General features: G+C 32.8%; 1 protein-coding gene across 1 annotated transcript in view; it reads left to right on the forward strand.

Annotated features, from left to right (window-relative positions):
* The first annotated feature begins 4,082 nt into the window (after window positions 1-4,082).
* Window positions 4,083-14,360, forward strand: part of LOC127702522 (ran-binding protein 9-like) — a 35,032-nt gene continuing 24,754 nt past the window's right edge. The window contains exons 1-2 of the mRNA XM_052206761.1: window positions 4,083-4,298; window positions 8,970-9,081. Coding sequence (XP_052062721.1) covers window positions 4,109-4,298; window positions 8,970-9,081 — 302 coding nt within the window. The 5' untranslated portion in view covers window positions 4,083-4,108. The remainder of the gene's footprint in view (window positions 4,299-8,969; window positions 9,082-14,360) is intronic.

Consider the following 14,360-nt stretch of genomic DNA (forward strand, 5'->3'; position numbering starts at 1 on the left):
GGAATGAAATAAAACATGGCATGAATGTTCCTTATGAGGTGCTGACCAAGTGTTGTAACTTTGTAGGCGATCAATCATCCAAGATGGCCACGAGCGGGGACTTAGTTTAACATAGGACCCTACGGAAATACATACAAAGGTTTTCTTTTAGAGAACCACCGAATGGAATGAACCCAAACATGGCATGAATGTTCCTAATGAGGTGCTGGCCAAGTGTCGTTACTTTGTAGCCAATCAATCATCCAAGATGGCTGCCAGCGGGGAACTTAGTTTAACATAGGAACCTATGGACAAATATACAAATGTCTTCTTTTAGAGAACCAGTGAATGGAATGAAATCAAACATGGTATGAATGTTTCTTTTGAGGTGCTGACCACGTGTTGTTACTTTGTAGCTGATTTGTCATCCAAGATGGCCACAAGCAGGGGACTTAGTTTAACATAAGACCATATGGGAAATACATACAAATGCTTCTTCTTGAGGAGCACTGAATGAAATGAAACCAAACATGAGATAAATGTTTCTTACGAGGTGCTGATGAAGACCTTAATACATGTATCTTTATAGATTGAGATATACTGTAAACTGCAAAAATATCAAGAAAAGAAGATCTACACATAAGTCAACATGAACAAAATTGTCAATTGACATCTTGTTGGAGTTATTGTCCTTATAAAGTCATTTTCTACTATTTCAATGTATTGATTGGTAGTTTCTGTAAACTATACAAAAGTCTTCTGCTTTTGATTAAATTACGGGGCCAATATTAAAGCAATCTAATTAAAATATAGATCTCGGATTTCGTTATACTACGTTATACTACATACGAATTTTAATTATTTTAATTAGATTGCTTTGTGTGGAGATCAGTTGCCATGACCCCGTTTTTTACAAATGTGGTGGTGTCGAGAAAAGCAATTTTCTCGCTTGAAAATTCAGATGTAAATTTAATTGAATGATGGAACTGATTACAATGATCTAAGAAATCTTGTAAATGTTCTGCAGTATCGTTCCATTTCATGTCAATATCATCAATAAAACGGAGCCATGACAAGGGTTTGTATGGCACACTCAAAAGGATGCGTTCTTCAAGATCCCCCATAAAAATGTTGGCAAAAGAAGGTGCCATTTTTGTTCCCATACTAGTTCCGTCAATCTGTAAAAAGTGCTTGTCGTTGAAAATAAAGTTGTTATTTTCAAGCACTAGCTTGAGCAATTGAACTAGACAGTCGGTTTGTGGATGTTTATACTTTCGAGTGTTCCATACTTTTTCACACGCGGCTATTCCTTCATCTTTTGAAATATTTGTGTATAAAGAACACACATCCATCGAAACCAACATTATGTAATTAGGCTAAGGACTTAAGGAATTCATTTTCTTCAAATAGTCAGTTGTATCTTGACTATGAGATGGCAGTTGTCTAACATTTGGTCTAAGGTGGTAATCAACAAATTCTGAATTTTTTTCGGTGGGATGGCCATTAGCTGATACTATAGGTCTCCTTGGAATCCCTTCTTTATGGAGTTTTGGAAGTAAGTAAAATCGACCGGCTGTGCAAGTTTCGTCTGGGCGTAGATAATCGTACGTATCGTCATCAATTTGTTTATCTTTATTCATTTCTGAGAGGACGTCATTATTTTTTTTGATGATTTCTTTGGTTGGATCACATGTTAATTCTTTATAAAATTTAGTGTTGGAGAGCTGACGATTCCCTTCTTCGATGGTAGTCTGCCTTGTTCATCACAACAACGGCACTTCCTTTGTCCGCTTGTTTGATAACAATGTCATCACGGTCTTTTAAGTTTATCATGGCTTGGCTTTCTGACTTTGAAATATTTCGCATTTGTTTACCACTGATTGAAGATCTGACTTCAGCTTTGACTGATGTAATAAATGATTCCAAATTATCGTTTTTGCTTTTAGGTGGATTCCATGTACTTTTCTTTTTAAATTTTGGGATGCATATGTCTCCTTCATCACTCTCATAATCAGATTCATTCATTCCGGCTTCTTTTAAATTTTTCTTCTGTTGTCTATGGAAATGTTCTTTCAAACGAAGACGCCTGGCAAATGCTTCTACATCTGTCTCAAGTTGTAAATTATTGACGGTTGCTGGAACTGGACAGAAATTAAGGCCTTTACTCAATAGTTTTTCTTCAGAGTCAGTTAGTTCTATTGATGACAGATTTACAACTAAATTATCTTGAACTGAGTGTTTCTGTTTTTTAAAACGTCTTTTTCTCGTTTGTTTTGATTTACTCTCTTTTAACATGTTTTAAAATTTGATCTTCTTCCAAAACGGAACTTTGCTGGTTTAAACGGTCTCGTTTGAATTTTAATTATATTAATTTAATACCAAACAGAAAACAATAAACTTGCGGAAAAGATGGTATACCGCAAGCATGAGGTGCAAAAATTTGTACACCATATCCGGATTTCGACAATTAATGTCTCTTCAGTGATGTTAGGAATCGAAACGGTATTTGGAAGGCCATATAATTTACCTCAATTTGGGATTGACTCTTGAAATTTGAAGAGTCGAAATAGGATGAACGGATCATATAAACCCGAAGGCAAATATAATTCAAGCCCAAACGAAAAAATATAAACAAGTCTAAATTGAAAATAACGTTCAAACCTATGATTGCGTTGGATAAAAACCGCAATTTTTATACGTGTGCATGCAAAACAAATTTCTTTGTAGAGGGGTCTAAATATAGCACAAACAACATTTTCCAAAAGACCAAAAAAGTGAAAAAGTATATTTTTACAAAACGCATTTGACTAGCAGGTCGAACAACGGATGTTCTTAAACCCTGCTGACTGCTATGGCGATTGCCAAATAAACGGATCACAGATGTAACACAATGGATCTTAATTATATTAATTTAATACCAAACAGAAAACAATAAACGACTTATATATATAGTGATAAATGCTGATTCATTTGTGTTGAGTTGTTGAAAATCTTATTTTTTTTTTATTTAAATCAGAGACATATATCTCTGTTTAAATTAAAAAAATCTTTTAGTTTGACTTTGAAATATTTGATGTCGCACGTTCTTAAGGGCATACGATACATTAGCAATGGCGGATAATAATGCATCCAAATTTAACGTGTTATTTTCGCAACCGGTTACTTAATTATGATATAATCATCCAAAATTCGCAGAAAATTCAAATCACGTCATCAAATCGGTCTATGTGGATTTGATAGTATATGCAAAGGAAAACGAACATTTACATGATTTAATCTCCCGAAATATACTGCGGAGGGCATAAACTTCTAGGCAAATGAAGACTGTTTACCTTCTATCATAAGTAAATTCATATATGATAGTAATTCGAATAAAACAAACTAGGTTTTCCGCCCGGCAATCTCAACGGCTAAAAAAATTTTAATGATTACATGGACCCTCAATTTTTCTTTTGCAATCGACTATGTACTACTTTGGGAATGTTTTATCTTTTATAGAAATTAGAAGAAACTCAAGGCAAACAATCAACGGTAGCTTATATATATATATTTATACATTTCTATTGGTAAATAAATGTCGACGGCTTTTTATTTCTCATAATTGTATGATTTCACAATTTTTTTTATCACAGTTATACTTAATCTTAGAAACTTTTTTTATAAAAATAATTTATTGAACACTTTGCTAAAAAAAAACAGACGAAAGTATGTCTTTTTTTCAGAGCTTTGGTTTTTTTTCGGAAAATGTTTTGAAAAATGAAAGTTTGCGTTTTTACATGAAACATGAAAATTTAAAACTTATTAAAAGTAAGTCACGAAGGTGTAGTTTTCTTTGTATATTTCGATTGTGCATATCAAAATTGACTTTAAGTCAAAATTGAAAGAAAAACAATCAAGGAGAGATCTTTTCTTTATCGTATGCTCTTAATCGTTCAATCAACCATGAAGATTGTTCTTTCGGTTGCGTTCTCAGTGAGGATATGAAACTGTTAAATAACAACATAAGATCATCGCATGTTTTAGAAGTTTTGATTGGACAAATAAAAATAGAAACCCAATTATGTATTAGATAACATACCTTAACTTAACCCAAATACACATCCGGGTAACTTATTAACTAGAAAAGAAGATGGCTGCGATAAGTGAATCGAGTTCCACTGAATCGCTGATTTCTAGTGTTCAGGAGTCAGTAGATCGTATAAAATCTTTATATCCAGCAGTTAATGAAGAAGAGACACCACTGCCTAAATGTTGGAGCCAAAAAGACAAATTTACTTGCATCGGATTATCTCAAAATAACCTTCGGGTTCACTACAAAGGTATCGACTTTTTGTTGACTTTACGAAATCAACGTAAATAAACAAAAGAAAACGTAATTTAGGAAGGTGTAAAATCACAACTTATTGAAAAAAGAGAATGGAAATATATTTAAAATTTTTGTTTTTGTTCTATCAAAGAAGTTATTATCTTTGTTTAAATAGAACTGTAGAAGGTAAATGAACAAAGAAAGTCCGAAGTTGTCAACATGATCAGCTGATCATCTGTTGAGAGTTCAGTGAAGCAATTAAACTCATCAATCTGATCAAAATATTCGATTTTCCCCTGTCTGTTCAGTGATTTATCTTATTTTCAAATAGTTATATCCTTTACCAGTTCATTATTGTTTAAAAAAAAAAAAGGAAAAATATGTAAACAATAAGTCTGATCTGCTTTCACTTCAATAGCCCCAGACTTAATATTATAATTTATGTAAATTCTAATTGTTCTCCTGATGTATTCTTTTATGACAATCGTTAAAGTTCATCATACCTTTAGCATGTTTTGTCTAATATGACAGTGTTTAACTTTACAGACTAAAATTTTTCCTAGATTTTAATGTCCATTTAATGTTTCAGATTAGTTATCAACTATTGAACTAACCTACATTGTAGGTATCCGGTCGTTCCGTCCCCAAACCGATCCGGCCCCAAGTCGATCCGGCCCAAAGTCGATCCGTCCCAAGTCGATCCGGCCCACGTCGATCCGTCCCTACGTCGATCCGGCCCCATAATAAAATATGAATAAACTATATTGACTTTGGAGGATTTTGTGACAAATTTTAACAGTATAAATGGAATTTGTAAAAAGTATCGTTGATGGATGACAACAGGTAAGTGAAGTATTGGAGTACCAGTCAAAGAATTATTTTACATCGATACGAAAATGAGTGTGATTGTGTCTGTTTGTATAGCAGCTTCAACATATTAATATTAAAGATTTGTATACAAATCCTTGTTAATATGAAGTTATTTTCCATGATAACTTTGAATGTCATGGCGATTTTATTTTATTTAATTCATACACAGAATAGCTAAATTAATATTTACAGTCCAATGGAACCTATAAAATTTAACTCATCATAATGACTTGTTTAATCAAATCATTAGTCTATAATTAAGGTCTTTCCACTCCGTTGGGAAAGACCTTATTGTTTTTCTAATGTTTTTTCTTTTTTTTTTCTCTTTTTTTTCTTCCAACATTTTTTTTTACATGACCGCCCCCCGTTTCTGTTGAAGTTATCAAGACCAAATATGGACCATCGATAGACCTCATCATGAAGTATTACCAGATGTCCCTGTTAAGGATTTCATCATCCCCTTTCGAAGTTATCTCACTTTTATTGGGTTTTTTCGACATGGCCCCCCGTCGTTGTTTTTAAAGATATCATGACTTTATGTAAACAATAGGTAGATCTCATCAAGATGTATTACCATATGAGGCTGCGTATGATTTCATCATCCCCTTTGAGAGTTATGTCCCCTTGAAGCAATTTCTTTTAGTTGCATTTTTCTTTAAAAGTATTAGAAATAGAATTGATTTGAAAATGGCAGCATATACAAGAACAGTTGGCAATGTTAATAAACATAAACAATTATTTTGTTATTTACCCTTATAAGGAGTTATTTCTCTTGAAAAATTATACACATTTTTTGAAAAATTCTGTTTCGAGAACCGGAAGTCGTAGAGACTTGGGACCTTCACCAATAATCTTTAATTCATGTGACCTTTAACTTACACCCAAGGACAAAGGTCACTGAGTGCAAAAAAAAAATTACGCTGCAATTTCAAGCTTACATATTAAGAAAACGTTAAGAGTTTGCTGCATACATACTGCGTATAAAATGTTCCTCTCGACGAGCTCTACATTGTATACATTAAGCTCAAAAATGTCCGACCGTCTGTTCAAAAGTTACATCAAGATAATTCTTAAAAGTAAATGAGTTGGATGGGGTTATTAAGTGCTAAAATAAAACTTTCTAGAACATGGCCTTGTCGCATATCAAATGAAAGATCATCAAGTCTACATTACATGTATCATACTTCCGATCTCGAAAATTAAGGCGGATGGGGTCATTAAGTGTAAAATGCGAAAAGTTTCAGAAGTTATGCTTGTCGTATATCAAATGAAAGGTCGTAAAAAGTACATTACGAAAACATCACTTTTACAGGAAAGACCTTTCAATTGTTTTACAAACAATTGAGATACTAGTTGGTTTAATTGTTTATTCAACAATTGTCTACTGATTGTAAACTAAGGTAATGCCACTCGTAATCACTTAATTCAATCAAATCCTGATTGATTAAAGTTACGTAATCAACAAGGTCTTTATAGTTTGATCTTTTGTTTGGTATTATGTCTTATAATAATTAATTGTATTTTTTTTCAGGTAACATCAAAGGCTTCTATAACACATGTTTTTTTTTGTAATATCGAATATAGTCAATATATTTTTTAAAGTTGACAATATTTTGAATAGTTGTATGTAGATAAAAAACAAGTTATATATGAGTATCCATTATTCTTTATTGCAAGATAATAACAAAATAGTTACACTGAATGCACATGTTCACTCTCTAAAATATAATATCAGCACTACTATAATATAACAATAAATTCATACACACTAACAAACACACTATCTCTGACACTCACATAAATATATATAACTCTTAAAGCATTTACACTAACAGTTACACTGTCACTTACATAATATAAAAGGGATCACACTTGCAGCACTACAATAACATATACAATAACTATCCGGGCATACGCAGTACATATATAATATATAGAACAACTAACAGCACTATAATTGTTCAATTTGATTAGCTCACCAAGAACAAACGCACTATATTATTCTAAACATAAAGAATACTTATTAAGCATTTAATAAATAAATGTTATATAAACATATAGATTGTAGCCACATATGCACTAACATAATACAAGTCATACAGTTCACTCAATGTCAATTAAATCACTCGCTGTCAGTGTCTTCTTCTGGTTCTGGGTCTGGCACATGAATGTCGTACATGTGTACGACGGCACGAAGGAAGAAGGAGGTGGTGATGGTACCGTCTTGAAGTTGCTCCCATAGTGAAGAGAGGCGTCCCTGTGACCGTTGATACTTGGTGCGTTACCAACGGGCAAGACTCTGTTCATCTACCAGACGCACTTGCCTCGAAACTGACCAATCTTCCTGTTTTATTTTGTTTATTTAATTCTATTTTCCCTAGATATTCCTAGAGAAGTTTTAAGAACTTAAAACAAAAACAAAGTTTGTATACATGTATCAGCTTGGGGATCGGCTTGTACCGTTGTGTATGTGACTTTTTGTTATTACACAGGATGAAAGACTTGTTAAGATCACAGTCAACTGATTGAAAGAAAATGCTAATTACTGCTGATTAATGTTGATGTCTGTTGATTGTACTAAATTCAATTATATACGTTTTTATTATAATTATACCCAATAAACTTGAAAACTTGTAATGAAAACATAATCAACATAGTTGTTTTAAACTCATCTAAAGAAAATATTTGTCAACGGCCTTTTTTTTTTTACCGTACACCTTTTACATTATAATAAAATTCATAAACATTTATGAATTACAATCAATATATATCTTTATTTTTATTCCTTATAAATATATTTTTTTATTGGGCCGGATCGACTTTAAATATGGGCCGGATCGACGTTGGGCCGGATCGACGTGGGCCGGATCGACTTGGGCCGGATCGACGTGGGGCCGGATCGACATGAAAGCACATTGTACAATGTTACATATATACATCCTAGTCCTTTGGTCTGGTGGGTATTTTTCTCATTGGCAATCATACCACACTTCAGTTAAGAAAATCCTTGAAATGTTCCCCCAGATAATAATTGTGTTTATTGTATTGATTGAGGACAATTGCTATCTGCATAACAATAGTTTTTTTAAACTGTGCAACTTAGTGGGCAGTTTCAACAATTTCTGGTATTTGTTTGCTTCATCATCTTCTGTGGGGATGAAAAAATGAATCTCAAGTAGGAAAGGTTTTTACTTACTCATCAAGAAAATATTTATTTTGTTCTGCACTTACTTTTTAACTTAGTTTCACTTGTAACACAAAATCCATGAAATTTGATACCCCAGGAACATATATATATTATATAAATTGCTTTGATTGCATCTGTATTGATTGTTCGATTGTGTGTATGATACAAAAATGTGCAAATTAGGCCCTTCCTGGTATTTGTTTTCTAGATTAAAAAAAGCTGTCATAAATGCTTTATGGTTTTCATGTAACTGTAATTGTTAAAAAAAACTTGCTAAAAATTAATACGTATCTTGCAATATTTTGCTGATTTTTGTTTAGAAATGATCAGAAGACTCACCAAATCTGAATCAACATGATCAAAGTGAATAGATAGAAAATGCTGTTTGTTTGACATGTTTGGAAATTCGAAACTATGGTTTATCATTTCTTTCTTACATTTACTTGTACATTATAATTATTATTCAGATATGGTAATAAATATGCTGATTCTTAAAATCAACTTATGACCATATTTTTGTCCTTTTTAAAATGTATGATTTTTCAATTTACTTTTTGTCTTAAATTGTGTTCACAATTCACCACATTTGAGTGTTGATTTTCTACATTTTTAATTTGATTTTCAAAGGGATAGGAAAAGCTGCCAAAGATGCTGCCAGTGTGAGAGCAACACATCCAATACCTGCATCATGTGGGATATATTATTTTGAAATCAAGATCATCAGTAAAGGCAGGGATGGGTAAGTTATCAAAATAAGAAATGAGATTTATCCAAAGACCAACTGTCTTAATTTGCTTTGTCATGGACACAATATTTTTGTTGCAGTCAAAATTGTTTAATACATTTTTCACAATGAAGTTAATTTAGGAGAGTCCTTTATGATACCACATTTTTGGAATGAAAAATCCTCATTTTCACACACTGTCACATCTTCTGAAGTTTCCATTTGTCATGTGTGTATGTTTAATATCCTTGACCAAAATTTCATGGTTCAGCAACTGCTTAAAAACTGTATAGTTGAAAATCTCAAGAAAAATCAGTTATTTAGAATTAATATGAAGGACAAATTTGATTGATAGAAAGAATCATTGGAAGGCCCTAGACCACTTGACCAACTAGGCTATATAAAATATAGCTTTCAATAGTAGAGTAATGCCCTACCTCGTCGGGAGCTGTACACAGTGCAGGATGTGTTGCCACAATGTCTAAGATGCAGGGATTCAAATCCTGCTGAGGGAATACCAAAAATTAGCTAACGCAAATTTGCACATCTAACATTGTTGGGCTAAATTTAAGACGAAGTAAACATAAATTATTGTGTTAGCCACGTATAACCACAGGTTATCCCATGGAGAATGTCCGTCGAAAAGTTGTCACATATTTATCCCATGGAGAATGTCCGTCGAAAAGTTGTCACATATTTAGACCTATATAATGTGATGGCATGGTAAGTCATCCTTTACAACAGACAAAAACAGCTCATCTGCAAGGTATACCATCAACTTGCAACTATTCATCATGTACTGTGTTACAACCCTAGATAAAGCTGAAGAGGGAAAGGCATTACTCGACTAATGAAAGCTATATTTTTATATAGCCTAATTGGTCGAGTGGCCTAGGGCCAGGGTTGGCAAAGTATTACCCGGGTGGAAAAACCTGGGTTCAGGTTTTCCCGGGCTAGGCAATACTAACAGAAACAGGTAATACTGGGCAATATAATTTTTCAGCCTTTTTTATACACAGAATAGTAAAGACTTGTTGCAGATTCATAGTATTATAGCTAAATATTTACATTTTATTAAGATAACCATTCAAAGTCATTTCTAGAAGATTGAAAATTCAATTACTTCCTTTCTCCACTATAAATTCTATGAAGGCAGAATACAAGTTTTGCACATTTTTGGATACCTTGTTAATTTCCAAGCTTTGTTTCAATAATCCAAACTTTGAAAAAATCATTTTATTGCAGTTTTTAAGTGAATTGTAAATTTTAATTGTTATGCAATCATATTGCTAAATAAAAACCATTAGGGGACATGTCATGAACACTTATAGAAATGTAAAGGCTGATTATTGTTATATAAACAAATCTGTGTTATAATCTGACTAATTACTTATTAATTAGTGATGTACATATAAATATGCTAAAATTTAGTAAACATTTTTAGCAATGAACTAAAATTGTTTAAAAGTTATTTTCCTTATATATAATTGTTCATTCTTTAAAAATATTAGTTAAATTTATATTTAAACAAAAACCAAAATGAATTCTTTGGATTTATGTTAACAGTTTGACTAATTTAGACAGAATGGCAAATTAATAGTTTATTAGGAGGATTATTGAGAAAAGCTTTTCACATTTGTCTTATAAATTTGTCTTGATGTACACTTGTCATAGAGTTGCTGGAACGATACTTTCTTACATTTATACACTTTATAATAAGAGTCTCAAAACAAGTGAACTTATAAATTAGAATACTGTCTTATTTTTATACGACCGCAAATCGTATATTGGTATGACGTTGGCATCGTCGTTGTTGAAGACACATAGGTTTTCACACAATAACTTAAGTTTAAGTGAATGGATCTCTATGAAATTTTACCATAAGGTTTAATACCACAAAAGGAAGGTTGGGATTGATTTTGGGGGTTATGGTACAAACAGTTAAGGAATTAGGGGCCAAAAATAAGCATTTTTGTAACTTCCAGACAATAACTAATGTGTTAGTGTATGGATCTCTCTGACATTGTACCACAAGGTTCCATATCACAAAGGGAATGCTTGGATTGATTTTGGGGGTAATTGCCTCAAAATTTTAGGAATTAGGGCAGAAAAAGGGGCAAAAAACAAGCATTTTTCTAGTTTCCTGACAATAACTTGTGTGTAAGTGTATGGATCTTTCTGAAATTGTACTACAAGGTTCCATATCACAAATGGAAAGCTGGAATTGAGTTTGGGGGTAATTGCCCAAAACGTTAAGGAATAAGGGGCCAAAAATAAGCATTTTTCTAGTTTCCAGACAATAACTTGTGTTCAAGTGTATGGATCTCTCTGAAATTGTACTGCAAGGTACCATACCACAAAGGGAAGGCTGGGATTGATTTTGGGGGTAATTGCCCTAAATGTTTAGGAATTTTTTCCTTTTTTTCCTTTTTCTTTTTCTTTAAAACTTTCCATTTTAAGTTGGTTATTTTTTATTTACATATAAAAGCAAATAATAATGATATGGTTTGATTTCATCAAAAATTGAAATATTGGGGTTCTTTGATATGCTGAATCTAACCGTGTATTTAGATTCTTAATTTTTGGTCCCGTTTTCAAATTGGTCTACATTATAAAGTCCAAAGGGTCTAAAATTAAACTAAATTTGATTTTAACAAAAATTGAATTCTTGGGGTTCTTTGATATGCTGAATCTAACCGTGTATGTATTTAGATTTTGGATATTGGAACATAATAGGTAAATTAAAAATTTTTAAGTTCTTAGACCACATTCATTCTGTGTCAGAAACCTATGCTGTGTCAAATATTTAATCACAATCCAAATTCAGAGCTGCATCAAGCTTGAGTGTTGTGTCCATACTTGCCCCAACTGTTCAGGGTTCGACCTCTGCGGTTGTATCAAGCTGCGCCCAGCGGAACATTTTATTATAGATATCTTTAATGTATTTGATTTGTGATTAATCAGTGATTAATAATCATTGAATCCTCGTTGAATACAGGCCAGTATTTCATATTACCCAGTATTGCCCAGTAGTACCTGGTAAAACAGTGGGCTAGGCAATACTCATAAAACCCGGGTTTTTGCCAACCCTGCCTAGGGCACTGGACGGGCCATGATGTTTCAGATGCAAGGGTTCGAATCCCGCTAAGGGAAGAACGTAGATTCGCAGATCTTACATTATTGGGCTTCATTTGAGATGAGACATATATATATGTAATTTGAGGTAATCGTTTGTTATCCAGTGCAGATCAGATGTAATTTAGTATGACCAGTGTTCTCCATAGGGCCCTTCAGCATCATGGTAATGTGATATATATATTGTTTACTATCTGAAATGATTTTCGTATAGCTTGTGTTAGGGATATATGATACTATAATAACGAGAAAGAAAATGGTATTTTAAAGTGCAATAAGAAATTTGTAGGGAGAACACTACAGCCCCTCTACATGTATATATATACATGTATAATAATTTTCTTTTTACTATTTGTAAACCATCATTCATTAAGCTAAATGATGCAATGAAAATATGATGTTTGTAGATAAATTTATTGAAAATAATGACAAATTATTGATTAATGTGTATATTATGACTAACAGGGGATTTTCATAGATGAATTGTTGAAACTCATCTAGTTTACAAAATCATTAATGAAAATATTTTTGAAATCTAGATACATGACTTAGATAATGTTAGATACATGACTTAGATACATGACTTAGATAATGTTAGATACATGACTTAGATACATGACTTAGATAATGTTAGATACATGACTTAGACAATGTTAGATACATGACTTAGATACATGACTTAGACAATGTTAGATACATGACTTAGATACATGACTTAGACAATGTTAGATACATGACTTAGACAATGTTAGATACAGGATTTGTTTTATTAGTTGTTATTGGCTTTGAACTAGCTGCCAGTAACTGAGAGTACTCTCAGATCTGTACTTAGTGTCTTTTTGTTGTGTGGATGTATAAGTACCCGTCCACGTCCACTCTTTGTTTTTGTTAGATGTATTTCTATTTGTATCCATCTGATGAGTTAAGCCTTTTTAACTGATTTTTATACGACCGCAAGCAAATTTTTGTGGTCGTATATTGGTATGACATTGGCGTCGTCGTCGTCCAAAGACACATTAGTTTTCGCACTCTAACTTTAGTTTAAGTGAATGGATCTCAATGAAATTTTACCATAAGGTTCAATACCATAAAAGGAAGGCAGGGATTGATTTTAGGGGTTATTGGACCAACAGTTTAGGAATTAAGGGCCAAAAAGGGGCCAAAAACTAGCATTTTTATACGCTGCAAATTTTTGACGGGACATATTACCGGTATGGTATACAAATGTCCGGCGTCCGTCTGTCTGTCTGTCCGTTTGTCTGTCTGTCTGTCCGTCTGTCCATCTGTCTGTCTGGCGTAAACATGTTGCACCGTAACTTGAGAATGACTTATCCAAATTACATGAAACTTAAATAGTTGTTTCTTATGATGGTCAAACGATCTGTATACTTTTTGGTGAAAATAATATTAAAACTTTTTGAGTTACGGGACTTAGTAACTAAAACAGGTGTGTGTTTTTTTTCACATGTCGCGCCGTATCTCAAAAACAATTTATGATTATTGCTTAAAACTTTACACACTTCTTAGTAATATTAATCTTAAGATCTGTATACTTTTTGGTGATGATTCAAAATTTAATTTTAGAGATATTGAGTATTTTGTTAAAAAAGGGGGAGGGGTTTTTCACATGTCGCGCCTTATCTCAAAAACGATTTATGATTATTGCTTAAAATTTTACACACTTCTTAGTTATATTATTCTAAAGATCTGTATACTTTTTGGTTTTGATTCAAAATTTTATTTTTGAGATATTGATTATTTTTTTTTTTTAAGGGGGGGTTTTCACATGTCGCGCCGTATCTCAAAAACGATTTATGATTATTGCATAAAAATTCACACACAAGACGACGGGCGTATCATGCACTCATGGCGCAGCTGTTTATTCTAGTTTCCAGACAATAACTTGTGTGTAAGTGTATGGATCTCTCTGACATTGTACCACAAGGTTCCATATCACAAAAGGAATGCTGGGATTGATTTTGGGGGTAAATTATTGCCTCCAAATTTTAGGAATTAGGGGCCAAAAAGGGGTAAAAAACAAGCATTTTTCTAGTTTCATGACAATAACTTGTGTGTAAGTCTATGGATCTCTCTGACATTGTATCACAAGGTTCCATATCACAAAGGGAATGCTGGGATTGATTTTGGGGGTAATTGCC

This window comes from Mytilus californianus, unplaced genomic scaffold (assembly GCF_021869535.1).
Source record: "Mytilus californianus isolate M0D057914Y unplaced genomic scaffold, xbMytCali1.0.p SCAF_5, whole genome shotgun sequence".
Classification (NCBI taxonomy): Eukaryota; Metazoa; Mollusca; class Bivalvia; order Mytilida; family Mytilidae; genus Mytilus; species Mytilus californianus.